This window comes from Ictalurus punctatus, chromosome 11 (assembly GCF_001660625.3).
Source record: "Ictalurus punctatus breed USDA103 chromosome 11, Coco_2.0, whole genome shotgun sequence".
Lineage (NCBI taxonomy): Eukaryota > Metazoa > Chordata > Actinopteri > Siluriformes > Ictaluridae > Ictalurus > Ictalurus punctatus.
This window is the reverse complement of record NC_030426.2, coordinates 11,690,671-11,712,057: the sequence shown is the minus strand read 5'-3', so window position 1 is coordinate 11,712,057 and position 21,387 is coordinate 11,690,671. Positions and strand designations below refer to the sequence as shown.

The following is a 21,387-nucleotide window of genomic DNA, read 5'->3' as shown; positions in this document are numbered from 1 at the left end:
CAAGTCTTTGCTTTCTCCAGCATACTGAAACATTTTACTGAGGTAGTGTCAGGAATGCTCATGCTCAAGTTTCACACTGTAGTCCAGTGGCTTATCCATCTTTAAATGCACATGCTAACTATAGCACTAACTACATTGTGGAGCATGAGAAAGACATGCACCGTAACAACTGCCATACTTATTCAGGTTTGTTTTTTTTCAACTTGATTGGATGCTACAGTACATTGAAATGCTCAGATGCTAAACCCATTCAAATAATGTGTAGCATGCAGTCACTGACAAGAGAAGAACAGACCTTAAAAATTTTGTAATGAAGGCCTAAATAAAAATGTAGGGAATAAAAAGTATTTTTTTCCCCATGGAAATGTTATTAAGTAAGTGTATTTAATTAAGAGTTCTAAAATTTCAGTAATACTCAAGTAATTGTATAAATACACCAAAATAATTATAGAAATGAAGTTCAATTACTCTAGTATTTTCCACCCTTGTCAACAAGTATTTTGAGAAAATCTGTTTGTTTAGTCTGGAGAACACCCGATGAATGATAGGCAGAGGTATGCTTGTGTCTTCATGGTGTACTGTTTGAAAAATAATTTATGCAATGTATGTAATTAAATTTAAGGTGAAAAGCAATAAACTGTAATTAAAAGCACATTTCTCAGTGATAGAAGACTTTAATGGAGAGTACCTGCTTCACAGAAAAATGCATGCATTAAACAGTACTATAAAAGGTGCACACTATCTGAGGTCTAAGCATCTTTATTTAAAAATTTGCATATACTGTTTATACCATATAAATTTTATATATACTAACCCTAACCTTATTATCTTTTATATATACTGTTCGACTGTCATTTTGCCACTGGGCTTCCTTATATAAACCTACCCACTTTCACAGTCAGGAACAATGAGAGCTTCAAGCATAATGCTGAATCTAAAGCTGTAGAATAAGGCATTTAGGTATATGATGTTTATATAATGCAACATGTTTATATAATCATTGCAGTGTAGACTAATGAAAAAGATTCTATAAAAGATATATAGGCCATATGTGTTAGCCAAGTAGGACACAAAAAGACATATGGGGAATCTGGAGAATTTTCTCAGCCTTCACTGTTCAACCTGCTTTATACTCCAAAGTATGTAGATAAGGCACTTGTGTAAGAATAATTAAGAAACAAAAAGCCTTGCTTAAATATTAACCATTCATAGCAGTGACAGAGATTTGTGTCAGGCACAAGGACTGATTTATAACAGTAAACTGCAACAACAACATTTTTAAAGACTTCCAAAACATCCATTATTTCCCCAAGTATTTAAAATTCTGCAAATTATGTAATTCAAATTAAAACAGGAGGTGATTTAAATGCTGGTTAAAATGAAAATGTATCTTAGCTTGATACAGCTGATGAAATGCTTTTGGTGCAAACTTTTTTTTCCAAACACAAAGTGCCCAGAAATGACACATTTGGCTTGTAACATTCTTGATCTACAATGTGTGCCATTTTCATTTGGTTTTGGTTGTTGGAGTGATCAAATGCCTTTATTTGCCAATAATAACATTCCTGAACCCTTTTACGGGACCAAGTTTGTCGCTGTTAAAATCCACCAGCAGTTTGCGCAAGCCATAATGGGTAGGTGTGAAGTAGATTTTGATCTTGGCTTCTTGTCCAGGTTCAATACTGGTTGAAACACTGAAAAATAAATAAATAAATTTAAGAACTAATTAGACATCACACTCAAGTCCCATCACAACTGATTACACCATCAATTTAAATGCTATTGAAATGTTAACTGCTATTGAGCAGTTAAGGAATAATATACTCTAAGGAAGCAGAGTAATATCCTAGAAAAGATATTCCAGTGCATCCAATGCATTTTATCAGCTGTTGAGGCAAAGTGTTTCTTAAGCTGTAGGACGTGAAACTAGTAGATATTCAGCAAACAAAAAAAAAAATAAAGCATAACATTTAAATATATACCAGGGGTGTCCAATCTTATCTGGAAAATGCCAGTGTGGGTGCAGGTTTTCATTCCAACCAAGCAGAAGCCACACTTGAGTCTATTGAAAGCCAAACTCAATCGATTAAACATGTGGAATCAAGTGTGACTCCTGCACCCACACTGGCCTTTTGCAGATAAGATTGGAAACCCTTATATTCAGTATATTCTCTGATTGAAACTATAACTGTTAGATATTGTGCAGTTTTGTATAAGTGAACAGTTATATGACACTGTTTACCAAACAGAACCTTCAACAATCTAGGGTTAATTTCCTGCCCAGAGATAAACATCTGCCATCAAGTGTTTGATGTACCAGGAGACCAGCATGTGGCCAACATGCATCACATTATAAGATCTTTAGTTCTTTGTACTGCAGCAGTTTCTTGATCCACTCACTAAGCATTTATATTTCTGTACTTTACAGTATCATGAGTCTTGTAGTATGTAGCAAGTCATTTTGGATTGTAGGCTACTCTGCACATCATTTTTCTTAGCAAATGTCAGCTGCATACATTTTCTTGTCTATTATTTAGTCCCACATCATCCATCACTGAACTAGATTAACAGATTAACAGTAAATCAAATATTTGTAAGATTACTGAACAAATGTGGCTGGGCCAGATTTTAATATTGGCAAGCAAACCTTAAACTAGTATGGTCTAAGGGAAAAATCTGTGCTGTCTGCTTTGTCTGCAGCCAGCCATGCTTTATTAAAACCAAGTGTTTTGTGGTAAAACTAGCCTAATTATTTTAGTGTAATATATATTCAGAGTGTTTAAGTGATTTTGCATGCTTTTACATACCACTTTATCTGAGTAGTTATTTCTAGTCTGGTTATGGAAAAAATACACAAGGCTTCATATTTTATAAACCACTGGGTTATTGTGTTGCATGTTTTAATACCTCAAATTGCAGCTCATGTGTGAAATTATCCATGCACATACACAAAGTCATTAATGTAGACAATGTCTGCTTAATGTTACACACCTCTCAGTAATGGTCTTGCCTCCAGTGAGATTGGCTCCCTCAATGCTGAAGCAGCATGCACTTAAAGGCTCTGGCAGAGTGTTCCGCACAGTGAGTTCTGCAGCCAGCTTACGGTTCTCTTTGGGTTCTCCCAGGATCTAAGGCACATCATCATACACATAATATGACAAGTGTTTAGTATGAGTTATTGTAATTTACTAGTTATATACCACAGGGCTGTTGAATTCTTAAATCTGATTACTGTTATTCAAACCACACGTTTAAATTATTATTATTATTATTATTATTATTATTATTATTATTATTATTATTATTACTACTACTACTACTACTACTACTATTATATTATAATTTTTCTAAAATATTTTTATAATATATTATAATATGATTATTTGAAATACATTTTTGTTTCTTTAGTAACAGTTAATTCACATTGACATGGACTGCGCTACATAATCTAAGTCAAGTAACAAACATTTAATATAATGTTATTATTTAATAAAGAAAAAAACCTTATGTTTGATTTGTTGAGGATTTTTATAAGGAGATGTTTATTTATCATCGGCATTATGTGGCAGCTCAATCATAAAATTGCTGTGTTGTTTTAAGGAGAATAATACAGGATCTTACAACTAAATAGTGGTCATGCTGTTAGATTTATATATATGTGTCACATGTTGTATAATCTTGCACTTATACCTAGTAACATTCCTATAAAGGCTTGTATTCTGATTTTTGCATTGTGGTAGTATTTTAGGTAGAGTTTTATTCCTCTTATACAACAGCAATTTGTCAGCGATTACAATCTTTTATTTATTACTGAGTGACACATTATACTTTTGAACAATTTGTGGTTAGATTTAATGTTGGGCTATCTTTTGTGTTACAGCAGATGTAAACAGTTGTAGCCAGCCTCTTGTTTTTCTTTCATGAGAAGCTGTCATGGTAGCATGCCTGTACCTTTATCCCGATCTCTGGGTTTTCAAGGACAATAGTGCGCATAGCCAGAATGCCTTCTCTGGTGCTGTAGTCTATCAGTAGAGCACCCAGGCGGATCAAGTTGTCCTGGGTTATTGCATTGCAGTATTTACTGTAGTTCAGCCTCAGTTGGACCTTCCGCTCTAGAAAACACACATATACACATATACACACGTCAATTGCGTACAGTGACAAACCATCACCTCCATACCACATACAAGTACATACGTCATCTAGACAAATGCAACACTTTCCTTTGTGCAGGTGCACACAGACACATACACACACACACACACACACACACACACACACACACACACACACACACACACAAACACATACCTCCTCCAGGTTGTAACTCAACATTGAGCAGGTCTTTGAAGCCACATTCCTGCCCAATAGTTCCATCATAAGACATGGCACGGGAAGCGAACACCAGACGACACTTCTTTAACACTGATGTCTGGTTGGTAACCAAGGCAAAGACATCAAAGTCACAGCCCTTCCTCAAATCTGTACCGATCTTAATGGTGACATGGAGGCCGGAGTTGTTTGGCTCTTTCAAAAGTTTGCTTTGATGATTGGCTTTTTTAAATGCCTCTCGTTCCTCAGCAGTGCCTGTGTCAGAAATTTAAGTAATTCTGGGGTTTAATGTTGGTGTTCACTTTCCTACCTGATTGTGCAATTTGTGGTAGAAGTGTGAGTGATGCGCACCAGGGGATGGGGTGGATATATACATTACCTTCTGGGTACTTGTAAAGGTGTGTAATGTCCTCTCGCTTGTCACTTCCAACACTCTTAGTGCTGATTTTCTGGCCAACCTCAGTAGTACTGATGATCTTTCTTGTGCTGCCGTCTTTGTACTTTAAGAAGGTCTCCACATCTGCATTTACCTCCGAGAACACAAACGGAGCATCATACTTAAAAAGGAGTTCTCCTTCCTTTATGGATTTCACTGAGACTGGTCCACAGCAGAACACCCCTAATGGAGTGGGAAGGAAATGGATGGGATTTTACTCCATTTGTTACAATGCAATGTATTGAATTTTTAAATCTTATAATATATATAATAATATAGTCTGCTTAATATATTGTGTATATAATATGGTCTATAAAATAGATATGAAATGAAAATAGTGTCCATACCCTCGCTCTTCTCCTGGGGTGTAGGGTCACTGGCCTGCCAGCCATCAAAGCCTGCTTTCAGATCAGGACGAGCCATCCAGCTCTCCAGCCAACAATGATAGTTCCTACAAGAAAAAAAACTCATTGTATTCAAAAACACCCACTTTACATTTACATTTACTCATTTAGCAGAGCCATTTGTCCAGAGCAAGTTATAATCCAAAAGTATTACCTTAAACATCTTTACACTTTACATATTACTGTGTGTACTAGACTGTTTTACAGTTACAGTAAAATTGTAAACTTGACCAGAGTCTTGTACACTGAAAGTCATGTCAGATGTAACTGACCTCATTCATGAGCAAATTTGGTTTGAATAAATGCAAAAGACACTGTTTTTAATACATAAACATTTATAAACACAGCACAAATAGAATGATCTGTTCATTAAATATACCGCCCTTTTCTATAAATAGCTGCTTAGTCACTGCTGCCCAAAAGTCTAAGCTTCTTTAATAGGTAGGCTTGTGAGTAATTCAAGGGAAGGACACAGGTTTATTCATATGAATAGGACTATTCTCAAGCAGACACATTTGCATTTATGGATGTCAGCAGATGAATAATCCTAAAGCCTACACAAATAATTCATCTTTGACAATAGGGGAGAAAATTGAGAAAATTCTAAATTCAGCTGATTACTTATACCAAGCACTCAGCACACACTGCCCCCATACCAGTTACATAACAATTACACTGGCTCCAGTTTCAAAGCAAATCAAGTTTAAACTTCAAGCTATTTCATGGCACTCCCATACTTATACTGATGAGAACAACAACAACAACAATAATACATAAATTAACAATAAATGTAAAAAAAAAAAAAAAACCAACAACACATACATATGTATTACAATGCTGACATAAATGATGTGGGGTTGACTAATACAGAAGCAGAAGTGATCTATTATTACCAGATCATGTCTCTTGTGGTGTTCAGCAGCTTGCCATTTTCATCCACATAGCGTTCAATCACCAGGTTGCTGTTGGTGTCATGGGCTGAGAGGTAGTTAGTCACCACTCTGCAGGGGATACCCAATGCTCGAGACACTGAGGACAAATGCCCAAGATACTTGTCTTATTAATTCATGCAGACAAGTGAAATCAATTACCAATGCTTTTCATGTACTATAATTGACACCTTTTTAATTATTCTCCCATAACAGCTATGCTGTAATGCACATTGTAATGCCAAATTGAATGAAGTCAGTCCATTCTAAGGCTTATCTAACAGCAATATATATATATATATATATATATATATATATATATATATATATATATATATATATATATATATATATATATATATGGGAGAAAAAATCTTCTTTTTTTTTCACCAGTGCAGGCAACTGCAGCAAACACCCAGCACTGGCCGTAGCGGACAGGCAGGCAAGAAGTGGAGTTCCAAGTCTTGAGAATCTCCACGCTCCCTCTCCATGACATAGGACTGATTCCACCGTCAAACGTTTGCTTCCAGCAGCCTTCCAATACCCCATTATCTCGGTCATTACTGTTCACCTGCGAGTGTGTATTTGTGTGTGAGTGTGGATAAATATAGACATTGCAGAATGTCTTCAAAAGTTATTGATTAGTACATAGCATAAGGCGCAAAGTTGTAGAATTGTAATTCTCACCATAGCACTTAGCACTCGAGAGACATAAATAGGGTTTCTGCGACCAGAACAATCTTTCCCAGGGTTCCTCTGGTATTTCGGGTTCACATCCAGAATTCTTAGACACACATCCAGAATGCCTTCTTCAAACTAAGAATTACAGAAAAAATATAGCCAGTATTATTACCTACTTAGGAAGGGTTGTTACAGCAATAGCAATGTTACAACTGTGCCAACATTCATCGTCTGATCTGTTTGCTTACTAAACATTTTATAAATCCCATGAGGTTTCCATCATGCAAACATTTGTTTTTTTCACATTAACACTAATTGTATCATGCAAGCCCTGACCATAACTCAGGCCTTGTATGGAGTTGCAGATTGCTACATACTGTATACAGGCAGCTGATAAATTAAAGGAAAAACAGGTGGCTGATCAGTACCTATGGGATATTTTGAACCAATATATTAGACAGTGAACTCCATTATTATCAATCAAACACCAGGGAATATCTTTTGCAAGAATGCAGTTCATCCCTCCAGTACATGTCTAGAGAATTATATAATTTGCAAAGATATGGTGGCTTGTGGTGGTCCAACACCTTCCTAAGACTGTTTATACTGTCTTTTCCTTCCATTTGTATGTACCATACAAACGCACATGTGTGCTTTGTATTACACTGGCCATACGTTCTAACCTCAGTTTCATGTACTGTTTCTTGATTAATTCATTTTAAAGCAGTAACTACTTTATTATGTTGAAGGTCACTCGCGCACACGCACACGCAAACGCACACGCACACACACAAGCATTTTTTTGGAGGTGGGAGGAAACATGCACCAATGAAAGCAGACATGGTGAGAACATGAGAAATATGTGGGCTCAAGATCAAAGCTCGGCCCCTGGAGCGGTGATACAGCACTGCCTTACTATTAATTATTCTTATCAGTGTTGGCGCCCCTAAAAAGTTCCTGTACCATTATGTGCTTTCTCTGTAGTCTCTAAATCATCTGTCTTTTTAAGGAAGTAGAGTGAGAGTTATTTTTGGATTATGTCCAACATTTGGGGTATATGTAGAAGGAGGTGATAGATATTAATGTGTGTGCATATGGGTGTGGGTGTATTTCAGCACCTGGCCAAAGTACCATGCTGAAGGGATGAGATATTTGGCATCACCCCTGTAGATGATCCCATCCTGAGCCAAAACATATTCTTCCAAGTTCTCCTCATTGTTCATGTACACCGCATCTCCTGTTCAGCAAATAACCCAAACACACCATCTTTTATGAGCCTGGTGGAAACATCAGCTAGCTTTAATAGACACTGAACATATAATATACTGTATGTTATTATGTGTGCTTAGGGGTTTGTGTGTGGCCTGCTGATATATAATATAAATTGATGCTGCTTTTGTGTCGTGTTTGTACAGAAGAATAACAAATTCAAGGCTTAGGGTTGTGTCTGTGCTAGACTTTTACTCACGGGGGCACCAGGGGTTGAACAACAGTATGAATTTAAACTGAATCCTGCCATCCAGAGTCACAGTGTAGTGGCCGATTGGTGCATCAGGGGCAGAACAGATGGACAAGGCGACAATGTCCCCAGGGGGACTGGTTACTGCAGCGCTCCACTGTGTATCATCAATATCATCACTCAGACCAAAAACAGCCTTGGTACCATACTGCTCCACAGGTTCTGGCCCTTTAGACATTCATACAAAGAAATGCAGAATCATTGATATGAAGATCAACACTATCAAGGACTCACAAAACTAACAAAAAATAAACCAGTATATTCAGAATTGCAAATCATTGCCAGATTCTGTACCTAATCACTAATGATTTTGAAGGAATCTTCTACTAAAAATAGAACAAAAGCAGTGCTAAGCCAGGGCAGATTTTCTTTAAAAATCCAAAATGTCCCTATAATTCCTATAAGTAGGAGTGTGTGCTATACTAAATGCATAGAAACAAGACACTGAGAGTCTCTGGGAACGCAGGATGTGTGACCCACGCCTTAGAAGAAAGTCTATTGAAAACACACACACACACACACACACACACACACACACACACACACACACACACACACACACAGTGTAATGTCTGTAACTGGGAAATGTTCCAAGAGATTGTTCCTTTTAAGTGTTGGAGCAGGAGAGGATCGCAGTTTCTTTTGTATATACATATAGGATATTCTTTTCATATAATGTCATGATGCTGTTCTAGCTTGTGAGGTTGTTGTGAAGTGAGATTTAATAGTTCTATGTAAATCAGTGAAATATACAAATTCAGCTGCTTTAATCAGGATTAGGACAAAAGTTTAGCTAGAGAACGTCATCTTTCATGGCTGCTCATGATTTTATGATCATGAGCAGCCATGAAAGATGACGTTCTCTAGCTAAACCCAAGAAACCAAACATCGAGTCAGGTGTGAGCAATCCTAGAATAACTAAGAGATTTAAGCATAACAGTCAATCCCACTGCATACATCATACTGGTGGCAGAGTATAAAAACCATATATTTCGCATTGATCTACAGGAAATATGCCTTCACCATGTATGTTGTTCTTCACTGATAATGCAGTTATCGCTGACCAGATGTTTTCCCATTGTTTCCTGTGTTGCAGCCGTTGAGTGTCTTCATTACTCCACAGAAGTTACTGGAGGTTTCTGTTATAACTGTTATACTGTTATAACCTCTTAGTCAATCTGATTAATATGAATTTCATTGCCTCTCTGTATTCTTCTAGTCTAGTTTAGTCTATATAAATAAATAATTTTAATTGCATCTGACTCATTTGTAATCTATACTCACTGTAGCAAAGGGAAACAAAATACCCTAACATTAGGAGGAGAAAATGTTCCCAACACTTTCACCACTTTTACCCACCTATTTCCTCTTATTAGGGAAATCTCCCTCCATGAACTGTGACATGTTTGCACCCTTTTGTAAAGCAAATGCAGGCTATCTAAATTATACAGAAACTAATTATACAGAAAATTATAATAAATTTATAACAAGCACTCTTGGCCATTCAACTTCACAACTTCACAGAACCCACATTTTAAATTTCTGAAGTAGGAAAACTTCCTCTCTTTTTTTAACAATAAAGCCCTGGGGTGCACATTTCCAATCCTGGAAGGCTGGAGTTCAGCATAGTTTTTTTTTTTTTATTTCCCTGCTACTGGAGATTCACTGATGAATTGGTTGAACTGTCTTCAAGCAGAGACTCCAGGACTGGAGTTGGTCACCTCTGGTTAATATATTACATACACAGTAAAAGGTAGTATAATAGGTTACACCAGGACTGTCATTATGTCCACAAAGGGCAAAAGTGGCTGCAGGTTTTCATTCCAACCAAGCAGAAAGCAGTTGATTTCCCTTTTAAGTTGTTTGAAGACTGAGAACAAATGAGTAAAGTGGGATCAGGTCGGGGTTTTGCTTGGTTTGAATGAAACTTTGTAGCCACACTGGTCTTCATGGATAAACTGGACGTCCAGAATTAATCTATTATATATTATAATATAGCTTATCTCAGACTATGAAAGTAATTAAAAAGTCACACACAGACACAAAATACATGCTTTTCTTTCTATGTGAATTTATAAATACTTCTTGCATGTGTAGACATATTCTCCTGTTAATTCTTCTGTTTCTGTTTTTTAGATTAGGTGTATTTTTTCCCTTCTATCTTCTGCCTGGTATCTTTAGGTCTATCTCACATTGTCACTGGCAACACTTGAATCATTTATACAAAGTTGAGCTTGGGGAATAAAGCCAAAGATTGTGTTTGTACATTAGTTTTATACAGTGGCCTTATTTAGTCTCTATTCAGTATTTGATTTAAACAAGGTAACATGTCATGTCAGTGCTTAAAACAAACAGTCTCCAATCCAATCTCCCTACAGTAGTAATAAGTAACAAACAACCCACATGACAAAATCCCACTCACTGGTCTAGCATCATTTAGGAAATAGTACCTGTCTCTGCTGTGATGTGGAGCTGATGGACTCCAGGCTCGTAGGAGCCAGAGCGAAGGTTGAGCTTGATGGTGAATGGCTGTCCTCTCCTCACTATCAGGCGATCGGTGCCATTCAGCTCTGTGCGGTGGGTTGTGTTATTGAACTCACATTCAAGGTCCCAAGTGCCAATGTCAAGAGCTGAAGAGTTGGCGATGAACAAGGAAGAATTAATGAAAAGTGAAGATGGGGGTGAGGGTGGGGGCAGTCTGGTGGCCAGAAATATGAACTTACTAATCTACTGCAATAAAACAAATCTTAAAATCCTTGTTCACTAAATCCGCAATATATGAAGAACATGTATTATACTCGACAAATGTACAAACCAGATTGTGAGCTTGCTGTTCGGATAGTGTGCTGTTCATTTTCAACACTTCATAGATTCAGTTTCTTGACCTGTGCTTGAATCATATCTCACATAGTTTAACAGCATATGTAATGACAATAGAGTTTTAGTGCAGAGAGAACTGATAGAAGAAGTATTGGGTAGTATGTTAATTCTGCCATTCCTTCTCAAAGGAACAGAGAAGTGAAAAGACAATTGAGTCACAGAAGACTTTCCCTTTCCTGCTTCCTGATATCCAGTTTTGTTCCAATGACTGTAGAGGGGAAAATATATGAACTCAAGGTCAGGCAAAAAAAAAAGGGATGGCTGTGTCTTCATTAAAACACTTGTTCTTTAATTGAATATATTTGTTTTTAGTTGAAAATTCATTTATAACAAGTGTTTCATTGTTTATTTTAGAAAATATCTGCAGCAGTCTATCAATCAACCTCATTATGTGTGTTTTTAAGAAAGTAGTATGCACACAGACATTCCAAGAATATTTAAGCCCATTAAATATCCTGTGTACACTCTGTCTTCTACCATTAGGTTATAAAGCAGTAAAATTGCCTTATTAGGATTCACATCTGTATGTCTTTAAACCAATCAGGCCTGGCTGAAAGTACAAACACATTGTGTTGTTCGATGTTTTCTGCCAATGAAAAGTCATATTCATTAAATATCGGTATAGATTAGCACATTACCAATGTGTGCATGTCAGTTGTCGCTCATCATCCTATAGGTTACAGGAATAGACAAACACAGAAATGCTAGCCTGAAAAACATTGTGTCAGTGTGGACAAATCTGAGGTAAAACAGAGGTGTATTCATGTGTCATCTAGCCTACGGCAACACATTCATGCGTGCACACACACACACACACACACACACACACACACACACACACACACACAGAGAGAGAGAGAGAGACAGACAGACAGACAGACAGACAGACGTCAAGTGATTTCGTGAATGAATGTGATATTCAGGGGTCTATTAGGATAATGATTTTTTTAATTCCTATGAGGGGGGAAAACAAAGTTACCTCTAAAGACCATCATTTTCTGCTTTTGGAAAAGTTTTTACAAACAAGCATTGCTGTAGTTTTCCATTTGTATGTAGGTATGAGTAGAGAATGGGACTCTGGTCATACATTTTACTCCCACCACCAAGGTCATGAGTGCTTTTTTTAACCATGGGCAACACAATAATATCTAATTATGACACATTAAAAAAGAGTCAGTTGCATAACTTAATTTAGCCATATGGTGGATATATGAATTAACATACTGAAGCTCTTTGCTTTAGTCTACATGTTGAAAACAGCTTGCATTGTGAAGCTAAAGGCACTGGGTGATGCAACAGAGGGGCGTTTCTGGTCCTTAGTACACCAAATTGAGCCCATGAAGTCCTTGGTAAATTAGTTGTATAATGTGTGTTAAAAGAGGTTAAATGCTAAACTCTGTAGTATTGTGGCTTATCGGCACTGTAGCATAACACCCCTGAAAAAAAGCCTGTTGACTTGTACAATCTGCTGTTTAACATGCTGTGTCATAATTTAGGGTGAAAGCTTACTAGTCAGTCCTCCCAAATTGCTTTCATTGGCTTTTCAGATGGTTTTCTGCAGGGATCAAATCCTGCTATAGGACTTTTCATTCATTCTTTGTATGGAAAAAATCATGAATCTATGTTCAACAGAGGTAAACATATTTTACATTTAACCATAAAGTCTATAATATCCAACATTGGTGCTTTCATTTAGTTACTTGCAGTCATGGCCACCCCATTAATTTGAATGTTGTGCAATCACTCCCTGACTTTAACATCACTTGAAAGCACATGCTGCCAACAAAGTTACACAGTTCTTGATACAGGAGGTGAGGTTTATTACTTACAGTGTCATATTTTTATTACTAAAATCATATGTTTCATATGATTATAACTAAAACAAAATGCAAGAACTCCAAATCACAGATTTGTGTGTGTGTGTGTGTGTATATATATATATATATATATATATATATATATATATATATATATATATATATATATATACATACAGTTTAAGGTTGGCAAATAGCCTACATCTTACACGTTACTCCTACTGCAGCGTTCATTTATAGCAGAACTATGCGCATAAGGCATGGTGCGCTCTGCTCAAAGCAGTGTTTGGATGTTCCTATTAAAAGCTCCAGGTTCTCCTGGGAACTATCAGCGGAGGAAATTCCTTTGCAGCAGAGGCTAAAACATGGTTGTGCAGAGCCTGAATGCGAATTTCCCTGCGCAAAGACGCTCGATAGATAATTACCAGGTTAATTGGAGTCTTATGCAGGAAAATGACTAAATTGTGCTGGACTCAGGCATTCCAGCGGCATGGAGCACGCTTGCTCTAAAACTGATGTTCATAGAACCTTTAAACATAGGTTTGAGGTGAAATTAATAATAAAAATGAATTTAAGCTTAACATGAATGTATTCTAATTGCAAACGAGCAGAGTCTAATTAGTTATGCCATATTCTGTACAAAAATAAATTGTTGCCTTCCAAAAGACTCAAAAGTAAACTCACCCATGTTTGCGTGTCTGCGGTGTGAATGTGCGGGATGAGTCTGAGCCTCTCTCTCACTGCTGCACTGTGCGCTGTTTATGCCCGAGGTGCAGGGCGGCACTTATAAAGTGAGTCCTGCAACGTCACTAAAACTCCTAATGTGTGTGTGTGTGGGGGGGTGTGTGTGTGTGTGTTGGGAGGTGAATTCTTAGCTGCAGGCCATATATTTAGGACAGTGCATTTCATATATACATTCTATTCTATTTTATTCTACAAGGTGTCCCAAAAGTCTCCATACATACACCGGGGACTGTGTTGGCCAGCATCATGTTGGTTGTACCTTCGTCAGTGCATGTTCGTGGACGTACATGAATCGGTTGGTCCGCAACACGTCCAGTCTTTTGGAATTTGTTAATAAGTTTGGCAACAATGCAGTGTGTGATGTGTTTGCCATGCTTCCTGTTAAAGTACATCGCAACCTTACAACAGCTTCATGATCCAGCCGTGAGAATGATTTCAATACGTTCTTTTGTCAAAGGACTTCTTAAAGGCTATCTGAAAAAAATTAATATAATACAAACTAAGGAGAATAATTTTGGACGACATTTTGCTAAAAAAAAAAAATAAAAAAAAAAAGTGTTAATTTCCTCTATGTCTGGAGACTGTATTCTGTTTTATTATATTTTATTCCTTTAACTGAACACAATACGGTTAGAAAAGCAAAAGGGTTCTCTGCTACCTAAAGGTGATCTATTTGGAGCACTTTCTGATAGGGAAACGCTCATTTGGGGTTCTGAGTGCTCTCAACTGAGGGTTGGAAGAATCATTACAGTTTCCCTCAGGGGGACAACCAAAGAATCCTTAAGGGTTTTATGATTAAACTTTTTTCCCCCCTAACAGTGCTAATGTCAGATTCTAATATATGTGCTAAATAAATAATAAGCGTAGGACCATCCTTATCTTCAGAACAGCTGCAGTTCTTGTAATCGTCTAGTACAAGTCATATCCTGTGTGTAAATTCTGGGCCATTTATCACATGGAAATCTATCCAGGAAATTTCAGTGTAATGATTAGGTGTTTGTGCTATTTGGTCCAGTTACTTACAGATGAATATGTGTATTCCTCAGAACTCCAGAAGACCACACTGAAGTAATTACTGAAGAATGATGTTTAGGGGGAAAAAAACACTCGTGGATTTTTTTTTTTTTTTTTTTAGCAGTTTATGCATAGTCTTTAAGCCTTTCATTCATAGTGGTCACTACAGTGGACAGCTATTCAAAAGCCATTTTCTGGCTATTGCAAGGATTTCAATAGAATAACTGCATAACAGTCTAGAGTGGACACTAATTCTTCGTTTGAACGCATGCAGTCCACTGGAGTGGACGCTTCAATAAATTTTTGAAAAATGAATGTAAAAGAAAAATGAAGGTAAAAGTATTATTTATTCCTAAAGAATAAATTTTTTTTTTTATGTCTAAAGAAGAGTAAAAACACAGAGAAAAAAATCCTTGATCAGGATTTCATAATTCATGCATGAAAGGGTTAACATCTTGGAACAAAGTACCATCCTGATTTATATTATCACGAGTACACAAAGCTTTGTGATCTGAATGAATACTTTGTCTTCTTACAAATGATATAGAAACAGATATTGTTACGCCACGGTGAACTCGCGGCCGCAATACTCAGATGGCGGCGCCACTTACAAACATGGCGGACAGGGACTACACTTCCCAGCCATGCCCGCGCTCAAGTTCACCTGAGTATTGATCACCAACACCTGTGCGGCTGATAAGTTTTCAAAGGTCTCATTAACCTTCGCACCCTAGATTTCCCTGGTACTTGGACTTTACTGCCTGTTATTCATGTTTATGATTCCTTGCCTTATCCCAGTTGGACTGTTCGCCTGTATTAGTCTGTTTTCTGCTATTCCTCTCACGTCGCATCTGCACACGCTGCCTTGCCCGTCCACTCTTGTCTCCAGCAGGTATCATTACAGATTACTTCGCCCATTGTGGAGGCAGCGGACACCCCAGCGTGGGAACGCAGGTTTTATGAACAGAATTGCGCAATCATGACGCAGCGGGACCAGATCTCGCAATCAGTCAAGCAAGTTTCACGTCTGAATGCTGCCACGTTTCCTTCCGCTACAGCTATACATCCACTTCAGACCGCCCCAGCGTTTTTCCAGCCCGCGCCGCCTGCGCACATTCCGCTCACGCCGGCAGCGCATCAACCACCGCTGCCTACACCAGAGAGATACGCTGGGGAACCGGAGTGCTGTAAGGGCTTCTTATTACAGTGCAACTTCTTTGAGAGTCACCCGGACATGTCTGAGGCCCGTAAGCTGACTCATTTCATGGAGTTGCTCACCGGACGCGCTCTGGCATGGGCTACGGTGGAATGGGAGCGAGGAGGCGGTGTCAGACCCTCGCTCGCGGATATCCTCTCATGTTTCCAGCAAGCTTTTGACCATTCCCCCGATGGGTGGGAGACCGGACAGGAGCTCCTGCGGATCAAACAGGGCTCACGGGACGCGGTGGATTACTCCCTGGAGTTTTGCACCGTCGCTGCCCGAAGCGGTTGGAATGACCCAGCGCTCATTGGTGCGAGAAGTAGCCTGTCGGGGCAAACAGATGTTACTCGATGAGCTCATAGACCTAGCTCTCCGGCTGGACTATCTCCGCCGTACTCACCTCTACACGCTGGGTCATCCACTCCCTACAGAGCCGGTCCTGCCAGCCAAACCCATGCAGGTGGGTCGTGCCTGGACTCGTGAGGAGGAGAGAGACTCCGGTGCGATTCGTGGTGCTTCTATTGTGGTGAGGACACCCACATCATTCATTAGTGCCCCCACAAGAAGCCTCAAGCGACTGAAGGGAGTAAGGACAGCCAACCCCTGCGTTGTCGGGTGAGTCTAACCCAGTCTTATTCTATTCAGACATTTGAGTTACCTATATCACTAGTACACTCAGGCTATTCTTTTGTTCTTTCAACGCTAGTTAAAGAATTTTATAGATGAAGGGATTGGCAGGAGCTCGGCCTCCCTGTACGTCCCCTGCTCCGACCTCGAGAACTGCAATCCATAGACGGGTCCCCTATCGGTGGAGGAGAGATTTCCCACAGCACGTGGCCCGTTAACATCCAAGTCAGCGTCCTCCACCATGAAACCATTGTGTTATACCTTTCTGTTTCCACCAGACATCCCGTCATTTTCAGCCTACCCTAGCTAGCACTGCACAACCCCCAAATCTCTTGGGCGGACCAACAATTTACCCGCTGGTCCCCGTATTGCGTACACAATTGTCTGAGGGGCCCTACGGTCCCTGTAGCCACGACGACGGTAGAGAGCCCCCGTCCCATGTCCAGGTTAAAGTCCCCCCTGAACATAGTGAGCTCCAGGAGGTGTTCAGTAAGGAGGGAGCCAGCAACCTTCCACCTCACCGACCCTACGACTGTGCCATCGACATCCTACCCCAGGCCAGTCCACCTCAGGGCCGCGTGTACCTGCTCTCTCAAGCTGAACAGCGGCCATGGAGGAATACATCCAGGAGGCTCTCCAGCAGGGGTACATTCGAAAAGTGCAAGCGGTCATGGAATGGCCCACTCCTTGAACCATTAGGAAGTTGCAACATTTTCTTGGCTTTGCAAACTTTTATCAACAATTTATCCGGGATTTCAGTAAGGTGGCGCAACCCCTGACATCCCTCCTGAGAGGTAAACCTTGGCGGCTCCTCTGGACCCCAAGGGCCTCTAGAGAAACTTAAGCGGGCCTTCACCACAGCCCCCATCCTAAGGCACCCAGATCCCTCCAAGCCGTTTGTCGTAGAGGTCTCCGCATCAGAGGCAGGAGTGGGGGCCATCCTGTCTCAGATTCGGAGACAAACCAAAGTTGCACCTGTTGCTTCCGAGAAAAGAATGCTGTCACCTGCTGAACGCAACTACGACGTAGGGAACCGAGAACTCCTGGCCATTAAGTTAGCCCTAGAAGAGTGGCGACACTGGCTGGAGGGAGCCACACATCCCTTTATTATTTGCACCGACCACAAGAATTTAGAGTGTCTGAGAACCGCCAAACGTCTCACGTCCCGCCAGGCCTGCTGGTCTTTGTTCTTCTCCTGATTCCAGTTTACTCTGTCCTATCGGCCCGGAACAAAGAACACAAAAGCCGACACCCTGTCTCGCATACACTCCCCGGAGGGGCGGGAAGACCAGGAAGGGTATATCTTGCCCCCGTCCAGTATCGTAGGGGCCCTGGAATGGTCCCTAGATCGAGCCTTAGACCGTGTTCCCAGGTCACGTATCCCAGCAAACTGTCCTACCGGTAGACAGTTCGTTCCGAAGAAGTACCTTCAGGAACTCATCATCTGGGCCCACACAACACTAGCAACGGGTCATCCGGGGGCCCGTCGCACTTACTACCTGTTAGCAGCGAAGTATTGGTGGCCCCATATGCCCAGAGAGGTACAACGCATTGTATCCTCATACTCTACGTGCGCTCGGTCCAAAGCTCTACCTGCCGGGAGGTTGGTACTGCTACCCACACCTGACCGCCCGTAGTCCCACCTGGCCCTGGACTTCATGACAGACCTACCCGAGTCACAGGGGAATACTGTGATACTAGTAATCGTTGATCGGTTCTTGAAGTCCCTGTGCCTTATTCCACTAGAGGCCATTCCCTCCGCCTTCACCACAGCTGAACGCCTATTCCAACATGTTTCGATACTTCGGCATCCCAGGGGAGATCGTTAGTGATAGGATCCCCAATTCACATCATGCGTCTGGGCCAGTTTTATGGAGAAGCTGGGGGTCACCGTTAACCTCACGTCAGGGTACCACCCCTGGGCTAACGGCCAGGCAGAACGGGCAAACCAGGAGGTCATACGGTTCCTCTGAACCTTCTGTGCCACCAATCCTGCAGACTGGAGCCACTTCTTGCCATGTGCGGAATATGTGCAGAATTCGCTATGGCATTCCGCCACCCAGTTAACCCCATTTCAGTGTGTCTTGGGCTACCAGCCACCATTATTCCCCTGGAATGCCTCCCCCACTGACTCACCTGCAGTAGATGAGTGGTTCCGCCAGAGTGAGCAGGTTTGGGAACGCACCCACCAACGGCTAGTGCAGGCCTACCGCATCGCCAAATGAAAGGCAGACCGGTGCCGGAGAGATCATCCCAATTATCAACCAGGGGATAGTGTGGCTGTCCACCAGAGATTTAAAGTCACACCTCCCGAGCAAGAAACTCCAGCCTAAGTACATTGGCCTCTTCCGAGTCATGAAGCAAATCAATGAGGTGACATACCACCTGGACATACCGAAGCACAGTCGCATCGCCCCGCCGTTCCATGCCGTCCTGCCCTTCCGTACTTGTCTCCAGCAGGTATCGTTACAGATATAGACATAGAAAATTGTTGAAAGATGCACTGGGTTTAGATAAATCACGGCCATGACATGGTTCAAATCTACCAGCATGCAAGTTTGGTGTGTTTAGCAAGTGTAAATGACCACTTGTAGATAGATGTAAGTAAGCTTTAACTTTCTAGTCTGACCTACCCCCCCAACCCCCACCTCAACCACAACCCTACTCACCCACCCCACACTTGACACACTCTCTAGTGTTATTCAAAGTCTGGGAATTTTCAGGCATGTCTGTTCTGGTTTATTATTTTTCCGAGTTAAATGTCATTGACATTTAACATTCTTCTCCATGGATGAGAAATGGTTCAACAATTTTTGGGTTCTCAGAAAGTGCAAAATGTTTACTGTACTTGCTTTCCCGATATTTAACTTTGATTGCCCTTACCCTGCTCCCTCCCCCTCCCCCCTTTACACACATCTGAATGAAACTTAATAAAAGAATACAGCAATACAAGAATTTGTTTCTACATTTGTTTCTACATTACACCTGTGCTTGCTTCTCTGCACTTACTCGTTAAGTCCTGTTTTGATTTTAAATTTTTGCTTTTTGTTTTTAAAGCCTTGCATGGACTTGTTCCTCAGTATATCTGTGATCTTCTCACCCCATACACTGCTGCAAAATCCCTTCGATCTTCCAGTCAATTACTACTCTCAGTTACTCGTTCATGTTTTAAGGCTAAAGGTGACCGGGCTTTCTCGGTGGCTGCTCCTAGTCTTTAGAATAGTCTTCCTCTCCACATTAGATCGTCCCCTGTCGTTTAAATCCTCTTTGAAGACTTATTTAATGATAATGAGTCTTTATTGATCACATATACATGTGCACAGTGAAATTCTTTTCTTTGCATACCCCAGCATGTTAGGAAGTTGGTCAGAGCGCAGGGTCAGCTATGATGCAGCGTCCCCTGGATCAGAGAGGGGCCTTGCTCAAGGGCCCAACAGTAGCAGCTTGGCAGTGCTGGTGCTTGAACCCCCGACCTTCTGATCAGTAACCCAAGCCTTAACCACCAAGCCACCACTGAATTTGTATTCTTTGTTTTGATTGAGGGTGTAAATTTTTCATTTGTCCTTTTTTGTTTTTTGTCTAGTCTTTTAATTTGTTTTGTTTTATATTTCTTGTACAGCACTTTGGTTTCAACATCTGTTGTTTTAAATGTGCTTTATAAATCAATAAACTAAACTAATATTATGTTATGTTTGATATATATTTTTATTCATATCCAAGGTCGTTTCATTGTAAATATAACATTAAGATATGGAAACATGTCACAGTGTGCTTCTGTTCAGTGAGTGTGTGTGTGTGTGTGTGTGTGTGTGTGTGTGTGTGTGTTTTTGTATATAATGCAGGTTATTGGAAGGAGGTGTGGAGCCCTTTAGGAAAGTTTTGCTTGTATAATGAACATGAAATTATACAAGCGAAATGAAACAGATTGCAAGTGCCACTTCCAAGTGTAATAAACCTTACATTCAATTAAAACTATACCCTCTGACATTATCATTATATCATATTAAGGAACGGTCAATGTGAAATAGTACCAGTGCATCAAACATAATCTAACCATAACTATACAGTGTCTAACTTGGCTGTGTCAAATCTCTGAATCAGCTGTTTGCTTTAGCCCCTACAATATGTGTATAGTTGCATGCAGGCTACATGCTAATTTTGCACATTAGTTACATTACATGGGTAGAGTGCAAGCAGACATTTTGTCATGCTAAATACAGGCCTTCTGTTTCTCTTGATGCCTTTTCTTTTCTAGTTTGTAAATTGGCTATAGCATTGTCTGTAGAAACCACTATTACCAAAGCATCCTGAACCTTCTGAAATATCTGTTTAATCAGTGCATTTTTGCGACCACAGCACACTCCCTAGTGTGTTGATGTCCAGCAACTGTTGTGCATTATAGATAGAGAACTTATTTTCAGTACATTTGATTACAGGCCAGTTGTATTGGAGGCTACATGCATGCAGCACACCATATTAGAGTCTTCTTAGTGCTCATATTTCAACAGGTTCACTTTTAGATGTATAGCAAAGATGGTTGAATTAGCACATACATTTAAAAAGAGTGAGACAATACATTTATAGGTACAGCTAGTCTGCAGGGAATGATAACTGGAAATTCTTATGAATGTGGAATTGGCACTTAAAAATAATATCCCTATGTATGTATATAAAGTGAAGTAATATATAAAGTAAATCACGCACATTTCCACAGAATAAAGCAGTTTATTAAAAAAGGCTGTTATTTTCATTGCTGTTGTAGTGGACCACTGCAGTAGATATTATGGGTGTGGAATATGTTGG

At 40.0% G+C, this 21,387-nt stretch overlaps 1 protein-coding gene across 2 annotated transcripts; it reads right to left on the bottom strand.

Annotated features, from left to right (window-relative positions):
- Window positions 1–654: 654 nt before the first annotated feature.
- On the bottom strand, window positions 655–13,834 carry tgm2b (transglutaminase 2b). 2 transcript variants are annotated; one of them, XM_017479922.3, is made up of 13 exons: window positions 13,683–13,834; window positions 10,752–10,931; window positions 8,251–8,469; window positions 7,901–8,019; window positions 6,789–6,917; window positions 6,492–6,672; window positions 6,066–6,201; window positions 5,116–5,219; window positions 4,712–4,951; window positions 4,312–4,587; window positions 3,952–4,112; window positions 2,992–3,128; window positions 655–1,694 (listed from the first exon to the last, which is right to left on the bottom strand). In XM_017479922.3, the coding sequence occupies exons 1-13, from the start codon at window positions 13,684–13,686 to the stop codon at window positions 1,544–1,546; spliced, it is 2,037 nt and encodes a 678-aa protein (XP_017335411.1). In that variant the 5' UTR covers window positions 13,687–13,834; the 3' UTR covers window positions 655–1,543. The 2 variants fall into 2 exon arrangements, with proteins under 2 accessions (XP_017335411.1, XP_053539685.1); XM_053683710.1 differs by lacking the exons at window positions 10,752–10,931; window positions 13,683–13,834 and having other exon boundaries at window positions 8,251–8,479.
- Window positions 13,835–21,387: the final 7,553 nt, after the last annotated feature.